Source organism: Saimiri boliviensis, chromosome 13 (assembly GCF_048565385.1).
Source record: "Saimiri boliviensis isolate mSaiBol1 chromosome 13, mSaiBol1.pri, whole genome shotgun sequence".
Taxonomy (NCBI): domain Eukaryota; kingdom Metazoa; phylum Chordata; class Mammalia; order Primates; family Cebidae; genus Saimiri; species Saimiri boliviensis.
In genome coordinates, this window is record NC_133461.1 from 84,962,197 (window position 1) to 84,984,429 (window position 22,233).

The window sequence follows — 22,233 nt, forward strand, 5'->3', positions numbered from 1 at the left end:
GCAACGCGGGACTCATCGGGGACTCGCGACGCCGGAGCGCCGAGGCGGGGAGCGCCGCCGCCTGACTGGCCGTCCGCGCGCCTCGCCCTCACTCGCAGAGCCCGCGCTCGGACGATGCCCGCCGGCCGCCGGCTGTCTCGCTGCAGGAGCCGGTGGACGCGGAGGAACCTCGGTAGGTGAGGGCGGCGCGGGGGCGCCTGAAGGGTGCGTCCCCTGGCGCGCCCGGGATGCAGTGCCGCGTGTCCCGGCGCTGTGGCCGTTGTAAGGCTGAGTGGAGTTGGCCCTTGAAGTCGTGGCTCCGCTCTGCGGAGGGAGTGAAGCCCCTGGGGTCCCGGCGCGGTGCGGGCGCGGGAGGACGCTCTCGCCTCGGGTCTTTTGGCGGAAGCCGCGTCCCAAGCCCAGCCCTGCGCAGAGCTTTTCGGGCAGTTTCCATCCTCTCCGCGCTCAGGGCTGAGTTTCCGCGTTTGGAATGCTGGGTTTGAGGCGCACGGCCGCTGCGCTGGCTGCGTGCGGAGACAGAGCCCAGGGATGATGATTGAGAAAGTGGAAGGACTGAGGTCATTGGCACCCAGAGGCTTTGAAAAAGACCCCGGTACCCTTCAAGTTTGAACATGGTGAGCTCCAAGGGCAGTGTGAAGTACCCCAACGCCCTAAGTTACTTTTAGGGGTGATGGGTGAATATGGGACTATTTCACAGTATTAAAGCAGAAGTGGTATCGTTATTAATTCGCTTGCTTTAATTTTTGAATTTCCTTTTTGCCGACTACGTGTGTTGGTGGAGAAGGAATAGAAGTGATTGATAGACGCATTGGCGAGCGTGGTGGCTCGACGCCTGTAATCCCAGCACTTTGGGAGGCCGAGGAGGGCGGATAGCGTGAGCTCAGGAGTTCGAGACCAGCCTGGGCAACATGGGGAAACCCCATCTCAACAACAATTAAAAAAAAAAAAAAATTAGCCAGCATGTTGCCACGCTCCTGTAATCTCAGCTACTCGGGAAGCTGAGGCACGAGAATCGCTTGAGTCCGGGAGTTTGAGGCTGCAGTGAGCTGGGATTGCACAACTGCACTCCAGCCTGGGTGACAGAGCGAGACTCTGTCACAAAATAAATAAAGTGGTAGAAGCTTTAGTTAAAACGTCGTTGAGTTCACATTGGGAAAATAGTTAAATTTATTGTATATTTTTAAAATGCTTTAGACTTCATCCAAAAATATATCGTCACTACTTGAAGGGAGAGTTCGTTTTAACATTCGAAGTTAAGGGAACTGAAAGAATGAAATCAGTATTTAGAGATATTTTCAATGCTTTGTTAATGCTCACTTTCTTAAAAGCCTTTAATTTAAAAAAAGTAAACCTTTACCTTATTGAACTGATGTTTAAAAATCTGAACCCTGCCTAATCATAAAGATGTCAAAATTTGAGGGATAGTGCTTAAGCATCAATGTACATTTTCTTAAAATATATATATATATATGACTAGGTGACAAATAATGCCTTGTAATCCTAGAATTCTGGGAGACCAAGGTGGAAGATTGCTTGAAACTAGGAGTTCAAGATCAGCCTGGGCAACATAGTCGCTGTCTCTACAATAAAATAAAGAAAAGAAAATTAGCCAGGCATAGTGATACAAACCTGTGGTCCCAGCTACTTGGGAGGCTGAAGTGGGAAGATTGCTTGAGCCTGGATGGTCAAGGCTGCAGGAAACCGTGATCACATCACTGCACTTCAGTCTGGGTAACAGAGTGAGATCCTATGAATTCTGTAAAAGAATTCATGGAACTAGCCAAACATAAGAAATTATTTGTAGGAGTCTTATTGGCCAGTGGGAAGAAAGCATGAGAACTTCCACTAACACTTTTTGAAATTTTAATTCTAGCAGCTAGTAATAATTTCCTTTTAGTATATGGCTTTATATTGTACAAGATTACAAAATTTTTAAGTTAGGGAAAATAATCATGATTTTCACAGTATCCAAAAATTAATTTTGGAAAATTGGCAGTTACAGTTTTTGGTAAATGTACTGCTTTGGTCTGCTTTTGCTATGTTCCTATTTCCTTTCTCATTTATTTCAAAATAGCTTGCCTTCGTGAAGGATGATTTAGAGGATTTGAAGCGCCTACATGTTACCTTGTTAGGTCTAATGGAATCTTATTAAATCTCCAGCCCCTGAATGTGTTGCACAATTGGGATTAGTTTTCCTCTAAATCTGTTAAATGTGTTACGAAAGGTGAGAAATAACCTCATCTTTTTTCCATTTGTATTTTGTTACTTACCTTTATCAAAAAGGAACTAATTTTTTGGTTCAATTAAGCATGCTTAAAAGTGATGTTCTGTGGTGATTTACTCTTGCTTTGTAATACTTCCAGATTTGTAAAGTTAGTCAAGTAATAGGGCAAGATGATCAGAAATTAACTTTTCAGAAATAGCTCTATTTTACAAACAGAAGTAAACTTGCTTGATAAACTAAGCAAAGTTCAGAAAATTTAAAACTTGTATGTAAATTTGATGACTGCTTTAATGAACAACGTTGCTTATTAAGATAGTCCCCGAAGTCTGGTAGCAATCCTGTATCCTTGGAATGTGTAATTCACATAATGCAAAGCCTTTGTAATTACTGCCCTTTGAAAGTAATGATAGCTAGCTGCTCCTGAGGGGATGGGGGACAGGAGATCTGTCTCTAATTACAACAGCTGAGACTGGCACAGATGCAGTTACTGCTTTCACCAGTGTGACTGTGAATATATATGGATATTAAATCCTTATCCAAACCTAGTTTTGCATACATAGCTTTGTTGGTGCCTATTAGATCCTAGGTATACAAAACGTATTTTGAATGTTAAGGTTTATCTGAGGTTTAATTAAGCTACTGTAACTCAACTTGAAGAGTTTTGAAGATAATGATCTAATAAAATCACTGATTTGAGTATCTAGCTTGTCCTGATATAAATCTAAAACTACACAATCACTCTTACATGCCTCAAGGGGGGAAACTCTGCCAATGAAGATAAAACTTCATTTTTTTTTATGTGTTTAAAGGTGTAAGCTTGTGAGCTCTGGTACATTTACAGGTTGCACAGCAAGACTTTGAAGTAAAGGTGTGTGAGAGATAATATAATGCGGAAATGGCATTTTTGTATTAAAACAGCAGGAACCATTGTAATCCCATATTCTAGAGGGTTCTTAGGGTACCTGGACTTCAATGACTTCTTGAAGCCTGTAACTGTGTACAAAAATGTGTAGATTATGTTAATTTTGTTGAAGAAAATATATATGGCTTCATCAGATTCTTTAAAGCGTGTGAGACACCCCTCTTACCAAAAACAAAGTTAGCAGTAATATCGAGAGAGGAACACATTTCAGTTTGTTGAAATGAAGTAGCTAAATAGGGAAGAGCTAGGATTTAAACATGGGTTTTTAACTGCCAATCTTTTGCCTCTTCCATTAGTTTACATTTATTGTACCTTGTAGTGACCTCCTTTCTGGATAGGGCAGTGTTCTTCACTCTGTGGCTTTCAGTATAGCCTTGTTTAGAGAGAGATTTCAGGCTCATGTAAGCATTTTAATGTAGGATCTTAGCAAGAACTATGAGAAAAAAAAAGAATTATCTGTAAAGGAAATATATAGGCAAATATTTTCTCTGTGTACCTAGATTAAAACATTACTACAAATTTCGCACCACTAATATAATAGAGCAAATCAAAAGGAAGAAAGCAGATTGACACAGTGGCTCACACCTGTAGTCCTAGTATTTTGGGATGCTGAGGCAGGAGGATCACTTGAGTCCAGAAGTTGGAGATCACCCTTGGCAATATAGCAATGCCTGTCTCTACAAAAAATTTAAAAATAGGGTCAGGCACAGTGGCTCATGCCTGTAATCCCATCACTTTAGAAGGCTGAGGTGGGAGGATCACTTGGACTTAGAAGCTCAAGATTAGCCTGGGCAACATAGTGAAAGCCCCAGTTCTACAAAAAATTTTAGTATTAGCATGGTGTGGTGGCCCATGCATGTAGTCCCAGCTCCTGGGTAGAGGAGACAGGTTGCTGAGGTGGAAGAATCACTTGAACCTGGGAGGTCAGGGCTGCAGTGAGCCATCATTGTACCACTGTACTGTACATCAGCCTGGGTGACAAAGGGAGACACCTGTCTCAAAATATAAATATATGAATTAAATTAGCCAGGCATCCTGGCATGTGTCTATAGTTCTAGGTACTCAAGAGGCTGAAGTGGAAAGATCACTGCCCCCAGGAGTGCAAGCCTGCAGAAACTGTTTGATCATGCAGTGTCTAAAGTACTGTAACAAATCTTGTGAGGATTACACCAACTAGACCAACTGGAGACTTTAAAAAGACTTTTAAAAACTGTAGGCGAAACTTGAATATTATTAAATCCCCAGGAGAAATAAACTGGAGTACTGATCATAGCATTCTAGGCAGAGAATGAACTTGACTCTTGTGATGCTGTCAGGCACACAGTGAGCCATGATTCTACCATTGCAGTCTACCCTTCAGCCTTGGGAACACAGCAAGATCTTGTCTCTAAATAAATAAATAAGGAGTAAGCTTTTATTAAATCAACAAATTCTTTAGTGGTATAATTACATAGGGTAATGGTTATCGGAAAAGTCTATAAAGTCTTTGAGCTTAGAATGGTATTCTTACAAAGATATATACGGTCTTTACATCTGTGTGGTATGTTTTGTGTAAAGTCACATTGGGCCAAGGAGTAAGAATCAAGTGAACAGCAAAAGAAAAAAATTTTGTAAGTTCCTCAAATTCATTTTTCTCTCTAGAAAATGCAATTTTTTGTGTCTTTGAAGCCCATGCTAATCAATTAAACCTAGTGTCTTTCTGTGCCTTGGTTTTTCCATATGTAGAATGGAAAATTTTCATATATAAAATGGAAAAATCTACTTTTAAATTATTTCAATTAATCAACTGTCTTCTGCAGTATTGTCTTTCTCATGGGTCTTTCAAGCCTATTCTCAGCAGTTAAACCTAGTGTTTTAGTTTTTCCTAATTTATTATGTGCTTGCTTATCTGAGGTACAAATATAAGCATTTTAATATATGCTTGTTCTCTTTTAAAGCTAAAACATAAACAGAGGCTTCACAGGTGAATAAATAATATAACTATTAGAAAAAGAATGGAGGAATGTTAGATGATTAACATTAAACTGTGAGGATTAAAATATTACACCTTTGTGTTTGATTAAACATACATTAATAATAACAACCAACACTTATATAGCACTTTACCATAAGTAAATCACTGTTCTTTATGTTGTATTAATCAATATAGAAGAGTGTTGATTATCTGAATTAACCTACTAAATACTGTTATTTTGTCCCATTGTACATATGAAGAAAGCAAGGCACAAAAGAATAGGTAATAGGTCTGAAGTTTCACAGTCAGTAAGGGGCAGACAGGATTTGGGTTTTGGGGGTTTTTTTGTTTGTTTTGTTAATTTTTGTGATAGGGTGTCACTCTGTCACGCAGGCTGGAGTGCAGTGGCACAATCACAAGGCTCATTGCAACTTCCACCTTCTGGCCTAAGCAACCCTTCCCACCTCAGCCTCCTGGGCAGCTGGGACTACAGGTGCACCACTATGCCCAGATAAATTTTGTATTTTTTGTTTTTTGGTATTTTTTGTAAAGACAGGGTTTCATCATGTTGACTGGGCTGGTCTTGAACTCCTGAGCTCAAGTGATCTGCCTGCCTCAGCCTCTCAAAGTGCTGGGATTATAGGTGTGAGCCACAGACCTAGTGGTCTGGCTTCACCAAACTGCCACCAAAAATATTATCTCTTACCCATGGCATGAATAAGTCAAATAATTTTCTCTTTAAAACAATCTATCTGAATTACTTATACTTATCTATCTGAATTTCCTCTAAAAAATTCCGTTAAATTTTTTAGAGGAAAATTATTTGCTACAAATTAGCAGAGTCTGAAAGTTACTCTTTTGGTGATCTTGTATTTAATATGACAGTTCAAAAATAGGACTAAAATTTTTGGTCTGACAAAAGAATAGCAGCATTACAAGAGTTCATTCTCTGCCTAGAATGCTATGACCAGTACTCCAGTTTATTTCTCCTGGGGACTCAGGAATATTCAGGTTTTGCCTACAGTTGGTTTTGTTTTGTTTTGAAGTCTTTTTAAGTCTCCATTTGGTCTATTTGGTATAATCCCCAACAGGTTTGTTGCAGTACTTATACTTTAGACATTGCATGTTTTAACAGTTTCTGAAGAATTTTTTAGAAGCCTGTTTGTTACTAAAGTCATGTGGAATCTTAAAATGAATGTTAAAAGTAGACAAATTATATTAAAATCCATTCTTGATAGGGACATTAGTAAGAATGCACATGAATTGCTAGTTGTTACCTTTGTTACCCTCACATTTAACGTAAGTACACAAAGAAATAATGTTTAAGTGAACATTCTTTCATGAGAAAGATGTATAATTAGATACATTTAGAAATTTATAATAGTATATTAGTGTTTTTCTCAGCGTAATTCCGTTACAATATTAATTAGGTAGCTTGTTTTAACCTTATCTAGCAATACATTTTTAAATTTTAGATTCAGCAGACCATAAAAGGTGAATAATGGTCAGTGGCTACGTTTCTCATACCAAAATGTGGAAAATGAAGCTGCTGTTGATTTATTTGAATTAACACAGAAAGGTAGTTTAATGTTTTAAAATAGGAATGTCTTAAATGGCAAGATAACTTCATGCACATTTCATTGACATTAAAAGAGAATCTGAGGAATACTTGGGATTTTTAACCAGAAAACAACTCACAGGGGAAGGAAAAGTTGATTCAGTGTTGGTCAATCCTAGTTAGAAATTCATCGATTTCTAGCTAAAAATTTATTACCTACATAGTTATTTTCCTGCATTAATCAAGATGAATTGTGTGAATGTTTGTATATTACTCATTTCAGAGATTACTTTGTTGTTGGGAAAAGAAACTGATGTTTTCTACAATTAGATTACATAAGGTCCTTTTATTCTTCTTTCCCTCCCAAGACTTTTATGTTATTAATTCCCTTGAAAACTGTCATTATCTTTAATCATCTGATTATTCCTTTGTATTTCCCTAATGTCTTTTAAAAAGCCTCATAACCATAATTGATTAGCAACTAATCTTATCCCTGTACTTCTATGACAATTTCCAACTTCTTTTGCATATAATTTCTATCTGTTTGAGCAAAAGAATGCACTCATTTTGGGGCTGTACATGATTGATTGATCTATCCTCATCTTTCACAACCAGTTAGCACAGTCAGCTTCCATATTTCATACCTAACCCCATATCTGATTTCAAGGACCTTGGCCAGGTTATCGTCTCTCTGTTTATATCTACATAGGGAAGACAAGTGACCTTAAGCAGGCAAAGTGGTGACATTTTTGCCATTCTCAGTTGTTTTTGGCTATCAGTAACATAGAAGATGGTATTTGTTATATTTAATACTTGGGCTGAGAAAGAAAAGAATGCTGATATGTAGATGGGTACGTAATCCAGGTAATCTTCCTTGTGGAGTAAGTTGTAAGTTATCCTTTGCTAGCTTACTTTATGGTAGAGTGGATCTATTTCAGTCAAGCTGTCAGAACTTGTCGTTTTTGAGAAGGCTGAAGGAAGGACTAGGATTGAAGGATTCATTCAGTGAAAAGTTGTTTCTCACTTTTCTCTGCAGCCAGGATGACCTTGGTCTTTTTGTGGAACGTAATCTGTTTTTACTGCAGCTCCTAGACTCCAAAGGGAAAGAAACCAAGGGAGTCCTAACCCCTCGGGTTCCTTAAGTTTGATTTTTTTTTCCCCATGATGAAAAGCAGCTGGACTGGAAGTACTCCTCCCCATAGCTTGGGCTCTTGGGACAGTCTTTTACACATGTAAATTATTTTTAACTCGACTCTCATTTGACTATATAATTAGATAGATACAGGATCCTCTTTGGGCCTAGAGGAGAGCCTGCCCCAAATGTATTGTTTAACCACATAGTTTAAAAGCATAATCCCTCTCTTGCCTTTGCCTTGAGGGGCAACAGACAAAATCTAAGCAATAAATATGAACATGTTGAGAAATGTACTGGTAATCCTCAGACATTTCCTTCCTGGAATACTTAAGTTCTGCTGTGCCTCATCATCTTGACTGGTGGTTCTCAAACTGGTCTGTCCCCACTATCAACGTCAGCTGGGAATTTATGAGAAATAAAAATTCTTGGGCCTTAACTCAAGCATACAGAATTAGAAACTCTGGAGGTGAGACCCGGTAATCTGTATTTTAATAAGACCTCTAGGTGATTCTGATACACATTGAAGTTGGAGAATCACTGATCTCTTTGATCATCAAGGATGAACCATAGTTTTTTGCTATACTGGTCTGTTACTTCACTATAAATAGTTTATTACCCATGTGGATATTACTACATGTGTATACCAGGAATTGGCAACCTGTGTTACTAGTACTACATTGAATGATATCCAAGTTAAAATTGTTAGTGGCCTCCACAGTTCTTTTCTACTTCCTTGTCTTCCTTCTTGCAGAGTGCCTGAAACAACGTATCCACTGGATAATTTGTTAATTGAATTGAATGCCCTGCAAAAAGCAAAACTATATTTTCTTTATGTTTTGGTTTCTTCCTCTGCAGGAGCTTTAAGCCTGGAAGTGAAGTTTCCAGTTGCAAATACTGCTTTTTCCTAATAGTGACTCTGGCTAAAAGAGATTGCTGATACGTTAAGAAAAAAAGAAAAGAGGAAAAAATAGTTCTTATGAATCAGACTAGATGCCTTCCTCAGAATTATCTTAGACCACTGGATCTCAAACTTATCTTACGTCGGAATCACCAGGAGAACTTGTCAAAACACAGATTTCTGGGCCCAGCCTCTAGATTCAATAGGTCTAGGATGAGGCTATAGGATTTGCATTGCCAAGTTTCCAGGTTGTGCTGTTGCTACTGGTCTAGGGACCACAATTTGAGAACCACTTCCCCTAGTCCACTAGACCAGAAATACAGGTAATTTCATTATGTGCTTGTTAGGTTCCCCCAGCTTGCATAGCCAGTGATCTATAATTAGGAAGTGTAGAATATGCCCAGGTGACAAACTTTCTAAGTAGTGGTTTTTTCTAGCTCTGTCCCTTTCCATATTCCAGAGGTGTCTATTAAGATCTTCTCTTTCAACATAAGACTTTTTTTAGACTGTGAAAACGGACTGAAACTTTGTCTAAATAAGTGACTTTGAATAGAATAGATTTTTACCCCTCTTGGCACACTGATTACTTCATTTCTTTGCTTCTCTTTTTCTTTTTATTTCATGCTTACTTAATTTTTCCAATGTTATTTTATACTCAAACATATGTTGCTTAAGTTGATATTGTTTATTTGTTTTCTGTCCTCCCATACAATCTCCTGAAGAATAAGAAATGGGCACTTCTGGATTTTTTCTCACAGCTTATTACAGACTTGACTCCTTGTCACTTGAATTTTTATTATGAAACACATCTTCAACATCTCTTGAAACAGATTAAAAAGAGATGAAACTGAGGCTTTTTTCCAAACTCTTTTGTAAACCTTTTTTTCTTGTTAAACAAGTGGTTGTAAGGAGAAAAACTTGAAATATTAATCAATACAGAATTCTTGTATTTAATAAGAACTTTAGTTAAATATTTTCAACCATATCTATACAAATACTATATTCCTATGCAGATTAATCTCCTGCAGATTAAATTTATAGTTACTCTACTAGATAGCTTCTGATAGAGAAAAAAGGATTGAAGATCATTTTGGTTTTTCTTTTTCTTTGTTTGTTTGTTCATTTGTTTGTTTTGAGACAGGCTCTTGCTCTGTCAACCAGGCTGGAGTGCAGTGGCGCAAACACAGCTCATTGCAGCCTTGACTTCCTAGGCTCAGGTTATCCTCCCACCTCAGCCTCCCGAGGAGCTGGAACTACAGGCACATCTAGCTAATTTTTTAATTTTTTGGTCCCACTATGTTGCCCAAGCTGGTCTCGAACTCCTTAGCCTCCCAAAGTGCTGGGATTCAGGTATGAGCCACCATGCCCAGACTTTTCGTGGAATATCTCCCATGAATTGTGGAAAGGTTTACCAAATCAGTACCTTCTTTTTTAAACTCTGTGGTTGGTGTGGCTCTGTAATTTCAGTGTCCCTGTAGCCAACTTTTCTTTTTCCTACTGCAGGGATTTTGTTTGCCACTCGTTTGCTGTTCCAGAAAGTCTGGAACAGCTCTGTACAAGAGTCTGTGTTGACATCCTCCCTTGAGAATTTTCATGATTAAATAAAAAGACAGTTGATAACATCCTCATATATATTTTCTTTCTTATACATGGTAGTTGTGTTAACTTACATGTGTGCTTCAGATTCTTATTAAGGTACTAACTTAAAAACTATTTTAAACTTACTATAATTATAATAGGCATAGAAATGTCATTAGTCATCAGTTTTCAAATATACATATTACCCATATAATTGTTGCTAAATATTTCATGTTATAACTGATATCCTTATGTGAATGTTGATGAGAGATATGGACCATCACTATCAAAGTACTCAAGAGTTTCTGGTTCCTAAATTATTTGACATTTTATTTTTATATGCTAGTCTCTCATTTCAATTACCCTGATATTACATGGCTATATTTACCCCTGATTGTTTCTACATTTACTTCTTTGAGTCTCTTAGGCAATGACACTTAATTAAAGCACTTGAGTAAAATATACACAAACTAGTAATTCAGTAAAGGATAAGATGTTCTTTTATTTATATGATGCGTTCTAAAATATTTTCTTTTCAAAGACCGATCTACAGTGTCTACTTTAGATACCTTTTGACCTTTTTTTTTTTTTTTTTTTTTTTTTGAAGCTTATCTTGGAGAAAAGAAAAGAGATCCAGAATTTGGAGTAAATCAGCCGGGCGCGGTGGCTCAAGCCTGTAATCCCAGCACTTTGGGAGGCTGAGGTGGGTGGATCACGAGGTCAAGAGATCGAGACCATCCTTGTCAACATGGTGAAACCCCGTCTCTACTAAAAATACAAAAAATTAGCTGGGCATGGTGGCGCGTGCCTGTAATCCCAGCTACTCAGGAGGCTGAGGCAGGAGAATTGCCTGAACCCAGGAGGCGGAGGTTGCGGTGAGCTGAGATCGCGCCATTGCACTCCAGCCTGGGTAAACAAGAGCAAAACTCTGTCTCAAAAAAAAAAAAAAAAAAAAGAATTTGGAGTAAATCTCAAATTTTGCTAAATGTTTCACCAATAAAAGTTATCTTTTCTTGAAAATTCACAGCATTTAAAATAATTAGTACCATATAGATATACCCTTATAATCAGTAGTATTTTGAAATCGAGAAATAAGTTAAAAGTTGTCTAGCTTCACAGGAACATTAAAGCTAATTATAGTAGGTCATTAGGAGTTGTACTAATTATAGTTTTCTGGTGTCTCAATGGTGCATACAGTCAGATTTAAATGTTTCTAGAAAGAAACTTAAGAATGGAGTTTGGGCTGGGTGTGGTGGCTTAATGCCTGTAATCCGAGCACTTTGAGAGGCTGAGACAGGCAGATCATTTGAAGTCAGTTCAAGACCAGCCTGACCAACATGGTGAAACCCCATCTCTACTAAAAATACAAAATAGCCAGGCATGGTCATGCATGCCTGTAATCCCAGCTATTCAGGAGGCTGAGGCAGGAGAATCTCTTGAACCCAGGAGGCAGAGGCTGCAGTGAGCATGAGCCGAGATCATGCCACTGCACACCAGTCTGGGCAACAGAGTGAGTGAGACTCTGTCACACACACAAAGAACACAGTTCAAATAATGTAGTTAATTGTTTAGATCCAGACTTAAGCATCAAGCCTGGAGTTGAAAACCAACTTAGGAGTTTGGTAACTTCAGATGAGTTTCTTAAACTTTCTGAGTCTGTTGTTCCCATCTGAAAATGAGAGCAATACTACCAATCTATGAAGATAAAATGAGATACTATATATAAGCTACCAATACTCTGCATAGCATGTATCATAACTGCAGTGATTGACTACAAATCAATGTTTTGTGCTGTATGTGAAAACACTAGAGCGAGCTCATTTGCTGAGTTACAGGTGGTTTTCCCAAGTAGAGCTGTGTAGCATTGGTGAGCTAGTTAGCAGATGAGAATGTACTGAAGGGGAAAAAAAAAAGAGAAAAGCTTATTGAGAAAAGAGGAGGGAAAGAAGAGGGAAGAATGGAAAGGCATGAGAGAGAAGGAACTGAGATGTGCAGAAAACAGATAGCTCCCTCCTCAGGATGAAATAGGAGTGAAAGGGAGGCAGAAACCAGGAGGAAAAATATAAATAGGATAATAAAGAGATAAGTATTGGGTTGGGGGAGCTTCTGATCATAATTATTTACATGTTCCTGTTATTATTTTCATTTTGTAGGTATTCCCCTATCAGTTTTCATGCATGGACTGAGTTCTGATCATAACTGTATGATGCCAGATACCATTGAAGAATGGTAAGTATTTCAAATAATGATTTTGTTACTGCTTTACGTATAATACCTTGTTGATTTCTTGTAACTACTTTACAATTTATTTATAAATAATTTGGCAGTAAAGAAGATACGTGAAGAATGTCTTTAATCACTCATTGGAATACTATAAAGTATATAAATATTCTTGATTATAATACTTCTTGGGTACTGTCTTAGTCTGCTGAGGCCACTACAACATAATATAAACTGAGTAACTCATAAACAACATAAATTTGTTTTTCACAGTTCTAGAAGCAGAGAAGTCCAAGATCAAGGTATTGGCAGATTCAGTGTTTGGGATGATGGGCGTTTTCTCATAGATGGTGCATTTTCACTGTGTTTTCACATGGTGGAAGGAGCTAGTTAGCTCCCTTGAGCGTATTTAATAAGTATGCTAATCCCATTCATGAGTGATCTGTTCTCAAGACTTAATCATCTCAGAGGCTAAGGCGGAAGGGTCACTTGAGCCCAGGAATTCAAGGTTACAATGAACTGTAATTGCACCACTGCACCCCATCCTGGGTGACAGAGTGAGATCCTGACTCTTAAGATAATTAATTGCAGCCAGGCGCAGTGGCTCACGCCTGTAATCCCAGCACTTTGGGAGGCCGAGGCGGGTGGATCATGAGGTCAAGAGATCAAGACCGTCCTGGTCAACATGGTGAAACCCCGTCTACTAAAAATACAAAAAATTAGCTGGGCATGATGGCACGTGCCTGTAATCCTAGCTACTCAGGAGGCTGAGGCAGGAGAATTGCCTGAACCCAGGAGGCGGAGGTTGCGGTGAGCCGGGATCGCGCCACTGCACTCCAGCCTGGGTAACAAGAGCGAAACTCCGTCTCAAAAAAAAAAAAAAAAAAAGATAATCAATTGCTTTTTAGGCAAATTCTTAAAATTTTTTATATTTTTAGTCAAAAGTGGTATTGTCACATTTGGCTACCCACATATTAATCATATGAATTTTAAATGATTTTTGGTTGATTCTAAAGATGAAATTCACTCTCAGAGGATGGGAATTGGACCCACCATTGACATTTAAAAAGCAAAAATGCCATAGTCATGGAAGGAAATACTCCAGGTAAATAAATGTTCTAAATAATTGTAAAGGTAGAGGTAGAATTTGGACCGTTTAATGTAATGAGGCTGTCAAACTTTTAAGGCATCCACTTGCATACAGTGTGTAATTTCTTGCATATGCCTATTGCACAACCACAGAGAAAATGTAGATAAACAGATCCTGAAAGTGGTAGGAAGAAGGGTAGGTGTTAGAAGGAGGCAAAACATTTTACAGTTTACAGCACAACTTTAAGCCTTACCAAAACACAAGTGAGGAGAATAAAGCTTAGAAGCAGACATTTAGTGAGTGGCAGAATCTGGATAAGGAACCTATGTCTGCTGACTTCTTGTACAGAATACTTTGTTACTTCATAAATCCTTTCAAAAAATTTTTTTTCAATCCTATTTTGTAATGACAATTTGGAAGGGAAATGAAAAGTTGGTTTGTTAAGTCACAAGAGTGTGAATTTCCTAGCCAGGTTACCTTTAGCTATTTGTCACTGGTTGGCCCTGAGAATTTAGATACCCTCCCACTACCCCCCATATTTTAACTGTTTGCTATGACCAGTTCTAGACTTTTTTGAACTGGGGGGGCGGGGGGCACGGCGAGGAATTACTTTTTCAGTATTAGAGTCTTTAAAAACAAATCTGGAAGAGGCTGTATTTGTTAGCACTTCATATTACTTTTATCCAGATACTAACATTTTATACTCCCCAGATAGTTTAAATTACTAGTTTTACTGTAAATTTCTAAGGGTTTAGAAATGTATAGTGCATTCTAATGTATGAGGCTTTCTTTTGATACTGCATATCTTTCTGAGGAAGTGGTCCATATGGGTACTGATTCTAAGAAACACACAGATTCTGCTTATCTAAATCTTTTAAACCTAACTAAAACAAGTATCAACAGAATGGGACCATTCTTTGGGGAATTAAGTTGACTTTTTTTTTTTTTTGAGACGGAGTTTCGCTCTTGCTACCCAGGCTGGAGTGCAATGGCACGATCTCGGCTCACCGCAACCTCCGCCTCCTGGGTTCAGGCAATTCTCCTGCTTCAGCATCCCAGAGTGCTGGGATTACAGGCATGCGCCACAATGCCCAGCTAATTTTTTGTATTTTTAGTAGACAGGGTTTCACCATGTTGACCAGGAGGGTCTCGATATTTTGACCTCATGATCCACCCGCCTCGGCCTCCCAAAGTGCTGGGATTACAGGCGTGAGCCACCGTGTCCAGCCGACTTTTTTTTTTTTTTAATCTTATGTTCTGGTAGTGAGCTCAGGTAACTACTGGAATTATTGTGTAGTTACTATAACCCCTTGTCCTTATGTCTTGGACTCAATAGATGCAGCGAAAAGATATTACCAAGTTTTGTTGGAGAAGATTGAGCCAGTGGACTCAATACATGGTTCATCTTCTCCAACAGAACACAAGAGCAGAAAATCAAACACCGCATGTTCTCACTCATAGGCGGGTGTTGAACAATGAGAACACATCGACACAGGGAGGGGAGCACTACACACTGGGGTCCATTGGGGGGAAGTGGGGGAGGGACAAGGGGTGGGGAGATGGGAAGAGATAGCATGGGGAGAAATGACAGATACAGGTGAGAGGAAGGAAGGCAGCAAACCACACTGCCATGTGTGTACCTATGCAACAATCTTGCATGTTCTTCACATGTACCCCAAAACCTAAAATAAAATAAAATAAAATAAATTTTAAAAAAAGAATTTGGTATTATCTTTCTAAAAGACTCTGAGATTTGGTGGTGGCAAAGTAAACAAGACGAATGAAAAGTAAACAAAAAAAATGGCCTAAGTCCTAATAGCCATTTTAAATAAAATCTTAAAAGCATGATAAAAGTACTGCCATGCATTCTTTGCTTTTTTGTTTCCAGTTTTCTGTTCATTTAGTATGAAGAGGATGGAGATAACTCAGAAACACTTCTTTAATAACTTCTGTGTATAAGATTGAAGGGAAGTTTTTAAAAAAAAAAAAAACTTTATGGGTCATCATTGTCCTGCATTTAGGCATTCCAGATGTTCCACTCTTCTCCCAAGTTCCAAGGTACAAATAGTCAAGCTTCACGTTAAAGGATTTGAGAAAAAATGAAAGATAAAACTTCACAAGTCACTATGACAAAATTGAACTTTCTCTGAATCTATGTGTTCTAAAAGTGTTAACATGTAAATCCTTGAATAACCTGTACATTTACCTAATGGAATGTCACATAATGGCTTCATAGGTGTTGAATCTGAACTCTGTAAGAAAACAAAAGATGTAATGCTTAACCAGATGTTCCTGCCTTAATTGGCAGAGAAAGGTCAGCAATATTCTTTAAGTCCAGTAAGAGGATTATTAATAGATGGATTTACTGATTGCCACTTAGGGGCATCCTCTGATCCTTCAACAAAACTTGGTTTCAAACTTTCAGTCCGTGAAAAGCAATGCATTATTTAACTTTACCCCTTCAGTACTCCTATCACCAATTCAGCAGACATTGACAGTTGTTTGTGCAAGGTTGACATCTGATATACTACTTATATTTTTTTTGCGTCTTACCAGATAGATTATGCTCTTTTGATTATGCTGTTGTTGACTAAAGATCAGTTCAAACTACCTATAAGAGATCTAAAAACCCTCTGTCTTGGTGCTTTCAGGCTGCTGTAACAAAATACCATAAACTGGGTAACTTACACACAAAAGAAGTGTCTCACAGTTCTGAAGGCTGGGGAGTCCAAGATCAAGGTGCTGGAAGATTTGGTAGCTGGTGAGGGTCTGCTTCCTGGTCCATTGACTTTTCACTGCACCTTCACATGGTAGAAGCAGTGAGGGAAGTCTTAACAGTCTGTTTTGTAACATTACGTGAAGGCACCATGTTTAATACCTAATCAGCTTCTAAAGGCCTCACCTCCCAATACCTTCACATTAGGCTTTTTCTTTATGTTTTTTTCTAACAATTTGATAGTTTTAACTCTTATCTCTAGGTCTTTGACCTATTTGCAGTTAATTTTTATACATGGTTTAAAGTAAGAATCCAACTTCATTCTTTTGCACATGGATATCCAGCTTTCCTGGCACTATTTGTTGCAGACTGTCCTTTCTCCCACCGAATGGTCTTGGCACCCTTCTGGAACATCATTTCACCATATGTGGGAGGTTTTATCTTGGAACTCTTTTTCCTTTTTAACTGGTCTTAAATGTCTGTCTTTATACCTGTTCCAAGCTTGAAGGAATATGAGTTATGGAAATAGTGAATGAATTAATAATATGTATCAATCATACAGGAAGCAGGGTATTAAAAGCAAATGATAACACATAAAAAATAAGAGAATCGAAATTGAGGCTTAAGATGTTGGAATTATCAAATATGGGGGTTTTTTTAGAGACAGAATTATTTTTCTTGCTGCATTGCTATGTTGCCCAGTCATAGCTCACTCCAACTTTGAACTCCTAGGCTCAAGCAATTCTCCCACCTCAGCCTGCCATGTAACAGGGAATACAGGTATAAACCATCATAGCTGGTTTAAATACTATATATATTTAACAACTGGTAATCATTTTATTAAAATAGTTGACTTAGGCATCTGCACAATGGTGACTTCCACCTCAACTCCTGGCTCAATACTGGTGGAAATAATCTGTTTAACAGTCTCAGAAGGACAGTGCAAGTCAATGAGTCACTTGTGGATTATCAGCTGAAAACAATCCCAAGTCTTAGAACCTTCACCACAAGGAGTTTTTCTTGTAGTGATTCTCCAAGTCTTGGTAGGCATTGAAACTGGTCCTTTCACTTTGAGGTTCTTTTCCTTTGCTCCTCTGATCAAGTCAGCACACACCTTCTCCAGGAATTGTACGTTGTGGCTCGTTAGAGTGATTCGAATTCAGTGAATTGCTACCTCTGGCTCCACGGGTGTCTTCTCGATATCCTTAAAAGCCATGGCTGCTGTGCAGCTTCCTGACCAGTTTGTTCCTCGACGAATGTGAACAGCGGTGAGTCAGGAGCAGGAGCCGTGCAGATGCACAATCAACAACAATTATGACCGCGTCTTCCTCGTAAAGCAATACAATATATTTTTTTAAAGAAATGAAAAAGGCTTTAAAATGTGAGAGGCAGAGTTTTTAAAGAACCAAATGTAACCATTATTAATGAAAATAGTCATAATTATAATTTAAAAACTCAATGGACTAGAAGCAGATTAGACCTAGCTGAAGAGAGTCAGTGAACCAGATGTTAGATATCAAAAACCATGATATGATTGTTAAATATAAAGGAGTGTTAAAAAACAAGAATAAAGACAGGAGTTTGAACATAGGTAATTAGAAGATCTATACCAAGGAAATAGAATGATGTCACAACAATATTTAAAAATAAAATTTCGGAGAATTTCACCTAACTGTTGAAAGATACCAAATGTTAGATATAAGAAATTCATTAAATGCTTAGCCTAGAACATCATGATGAAAATGCAGGACAAAGAAGATAGTAAAAGCTGCCAGAGGAAAAGATTGCCCAAAAATGAATGACAATTAAATTGAAGGTGATTACATCTTCAGAGTGCTGAGAGAAAATAGCAGTCATTCTAGAATTTATCCCCAGGAAAAGTAAGCCTGATGGCAGCATGTCTATTAAAGAATAGAATTTATCATATTAAATTGTAAAAGATTTAAAACATTCCCATTAAAATCAGGGGCAAGATTAAGACACCTGCCATTATTACTTATATTCAACATTGCACTAGGCACAAGAAATAAATAGCATAAGAATCAGATGGGAAAAAATTTATCGTATTAAATTGTAAAACATTTAAAACATTGCCTTTAAAATCAGGGGCAAGATCAAGATACTGCCATTATCACTTATAGTCAACATTGTACTAGGCACAAGAAATAAATAGCATAAGAATCAGACAGGAAGAAACAAAACTGTAAGTCATTATTAATTATTAGAATTAATAAGAGCTTAACAAGGTTGCTGGGTAGTCAATAAATAGAAATTGGTTTTGGAGAGTCATTTGCCTAGTGATTGAGTGTATTCACTCTGGAGCCGTACTGCCTAGCTTTGAATTCCAGATTCCACGCTTCCTAGTTATGTGTCCTTGGACATGTTATTTAACCTTCCTGCATTTTCATTTTCAAATTTAAAATAAGGTATCTCATAGGGATATTGTGAGATTAAATGGATCAATATATATCTAAAGCACTTAGAAAAGTGTCTGGTACCTGGTAAGTAGTTTGTATATGTTAGCCATTTTTATTATCAGTATCAACATTATTTTAAACACAGTAGTGAATAAAATAACTTTTCAAGATACCACATATAGTAATGTAAAAGTTATAAAGTACCTTAGAATAAATACTTTAAAAGAATTGTAAAAGCCCTCACAGAAAAAAAAATTATAAAACTATTGAAAGACATTAATGACATGAATACCATGTTCACAGATAGGAAGACTAATATAACAGTATAATATTAATTTATCTTAAAATTAATCACTAGGTTAAGTTCCAGTTAAAACCTAAACAAGATGTATTATTAGATAAGCCTAATTTAAAATGTGTACTAAAAAGTGTAAAGATGCTGTGGAAGAATAGGACTTTTTTTTTTTGGTTTTGCCCAAGCATGTATCAATATTTGTTAGAATATGGTGTTGATGCATGAATACAGAAAGACACCAGTGAAACAGAGCTCAGAATTCATGCATATGTGGAAAATGGATTTATGTCAGAGATGGCATTACAGATAAGTAGGAATAGGAAAGATTGATACTTACATGGAAAACCTGAACCTTTATTTTTTACCATGGACAAAAAATGAATTTGAGGCAGAGTAAAGACTTAAAAGTAAAAACAAAACTATGAAAGTTTTATTAAAAACATAGGATATCTTTGTAATCTTAGAATTATTTCTTAAAGTTGATCGAAAGCAAAAATGAAAGCACAAAATATAAAGAAAAATATTCATAGTTGGGACTAGAATTAAACATACCTGTTTTAGAAATTTTTTTTTTTTTTTTTTTTTTTTCTTAAGTAGAGACGAGGTTTCACCGTGTTAGCCAGGATAGTCTTGATCTACTGACCTCATGATCTGCCCACCTTAGCCTCCCAAAGTGCTGAGATTACAGGCATGAGCCACTGCGCCCAGCCAAAAAAACAACTTTTAAAAATGGGGGGATTGTGCCGGGCGCGGTGTCTCAAGCCTGTAATCCCAGCACTTTGGGAGGCCGAGGCGGGTGGATCACGAGGTCAAGAGATCGAGACCATCCTGGCCAACATGGTGAAACCCCATCTCTACTAAAAATACAAAAAATTAGCTGGTCATGGTGGCGCATGCCTGTAATCCCAGCTACTCAGGAGGCTGAGGCAGGAGAATTGCCTGAACCAGGAGGCGGAGGTTGCAGTGAGCCAAGATCATGCCGTTGCACTCTAGCCTGGATAGCAAGAGTGAAACTCCGTCTCAAAAAACAAAACAAAAATGGGGGGATTATTTGCATTAAGTATAACATAATAATTGGTTTAAAAAAAGATAGTGTCTCTTATAAAGATTGCTTGCAAATACATAAAATAAACAAACTGATAGAAAAGTGGGTAAAAAAATTTGAATGGGTATTTCACATATGTGGAAACATGACCAATAAATATACTCAATACCTGATAATTCTCAAAAATTAGGGGCTGGGTGCAGTGGCTTATGCCTACAGGCACTTTGGGAGGCTGAGGCGGGCAGATCACTTGAGGTTAGGAATCTGAGACCAGCCTGGCCAACATGGTGAAACCTTGTCTCTACAGAAAAACAAAAATTATCCAGGCATGGTTGTGCATGCCTGTAGTCCCAGCTATTAGGGAGGCTGAGCCAGGAGAATGACTTGAACCCAGGAGGCAGAGGTTGCAGTGCACTGAGATCACACCACTGCACTCCAGCCTGGGTGACAGAGCAAAACCCTGTCTCAAAAGAAAAAAAAATTGGGGGAAAATGCAAACTAACCACAATGCGTTATCATTTGCTCCCGTCAGGTTGGCAGAAAGTAAAGACTACCAACATCAAATGTTGATGAGAATATAGAGAAATTAGAACTCTCATTTAGTCCTGGTGATGATCTGTAATAAAAGATTCAGAAATTAGCCAAGCACAGCTGGCATGTACCTGTACTCCTAGCCACTTAGCCACCAGGGAGGCTGAGGCATGAGGATCGCTTGAGCTCAGGAGTTTGAGACCAGCCTGGGCAACACTAGTGAGAGCTAGTCTCAAAGGAAAAAAAAAAGATTCAGAAATGAGACTACACAAAAATTAGTTTTTCTGTGTGAGGACTCTTCCTCACATGGAAACAAAATTAAAAGACAAAAATATTAAAATACATATGACAGACAAAACTAATTTATTTGTATATGGAGTCTTTACAAACCATTAACTAGAATATTATTTTCTCTGTGGAAAAAAATGGACAAAAAAATAAGAACAAGTGATTCACAGGAAAAGTAAAATAACTTAATATCACTGATAATGAATTAAATGCAGACTAAAAGCACAAAGTTCTGTTTTATTTACGAAGTTTTCAGAGGTTAAGTTAGATTAAATATTTGAAAATAAATATGTAAAAAGTATTTTATCTTATGTAAAACTTAGTAAAAAATAAAGGCTAGATACAGAAAGGTGAGTTACTAAGAGACCAAGAAAATCAGGATTATGAAGTCATAGAAGTCTGGCAAGCTGTGTTATTTCAAGAACAGAGTGGTCAAGAGTATCAAACAGAGAGAAGCCAAGTAAGTCATAAGCCACAAATGACTGATGTTGATAATCATTGATGGCTGTGAAGATTGCTGTTTAGTTAGGGTAATGGAGGTAGAAATCAAAGCAGATTGAGGAAGGGAGTGCGAGGTGAGCTAGACAATGGCAAATATTTCCATTTCTGAGATGAACTCAGCTGATTTATGATGTATTATCATTTCTATTTAACTATTGATTTAATTTCTACTGATTTCCTCCTAATAATAGGATTATTCGTTCATTCTTTTTATTGAATCAATTTTGTTAGCTTTTTTCCCCTAAGAATTATATTGTCTAATATTTAAATGTATTGGCTTAGAGTTGTTCATAACATACATTCTCTTAAAACCTATATAAATAGATGTTTTAATTGTTAGCAAATCCTTGTTTTTGGTTCCTTTGTTCTTTAGTTATTTTGAATATCTGTCAAAGACTTATTAAATGCATTGCCATGTACATTAACTATTCCTGAAGGTTTTACAATTGGTTTCTTTCTCTACTTAGAATAGCCCAGGACTCTGGAAGACAGCCTCAGCATGAATCCTCAGAATTCAAACTTACTGATTTTACTTATATATATGTATATAAATTAAAAATACATAAATACATATATAATCATTGTAGGACTATTTCATGTGATATAATTTGTGATATGTAACATGAAGTTTATAGGTCTGTGATACATGAGCATAAAGAAATGTATATCAAAGGTCTAATATCCTATCCAAACAAAAGAAATGTGTGAAGTTATCACTTTAACATGGCTTAAGTTTGGGCTGAAGTTACAGAGATGTTATTCCTACTTCAAAGGTAATTACTGAAAAATTATTAGGTGCAACTTATTTAATGAAGGATATTGAATACCATTGTGTCCAGATTATTCGTCATTAGTTGTAAA

General features: G+C 37.5%; 1 protein-coding gene and 1 pseudogene across 1 annotated transcript in view; one reads left to right on the forward strand and one right to left on the reverse strand.

The window, feature by feature from the left end:
* Nucleotides 1-12,436: 12,436 nt before the first annotated feature.
* The window catches only part of TEX15 (testis expressed 15, meiosis and synapsis associated), a 78,508-nt gene continuing 68,711 nt past the window's right edge, over nucleotides 12,437-22,233 (forward strand). Inside the window, exon 1 of the mRNA XM_039463387.2 lies at nucleotides 12,437-12,498. Within this exon, the coding sequence (XP_039319321.2) occupies nucleotides 12,496-12,498 (3 nt within the window). The 5' untranslated portion in view covers nucleotides 12,437-12,495. The remainder of the gene's footprint in view (nucleotides 12,499-22,233) is intronic.
* On the reverse strand, nucleotides 17,128-17,511 carry LOC120361540 (small ribosomal subunit protein uS10-like; annotated as a pseudogene).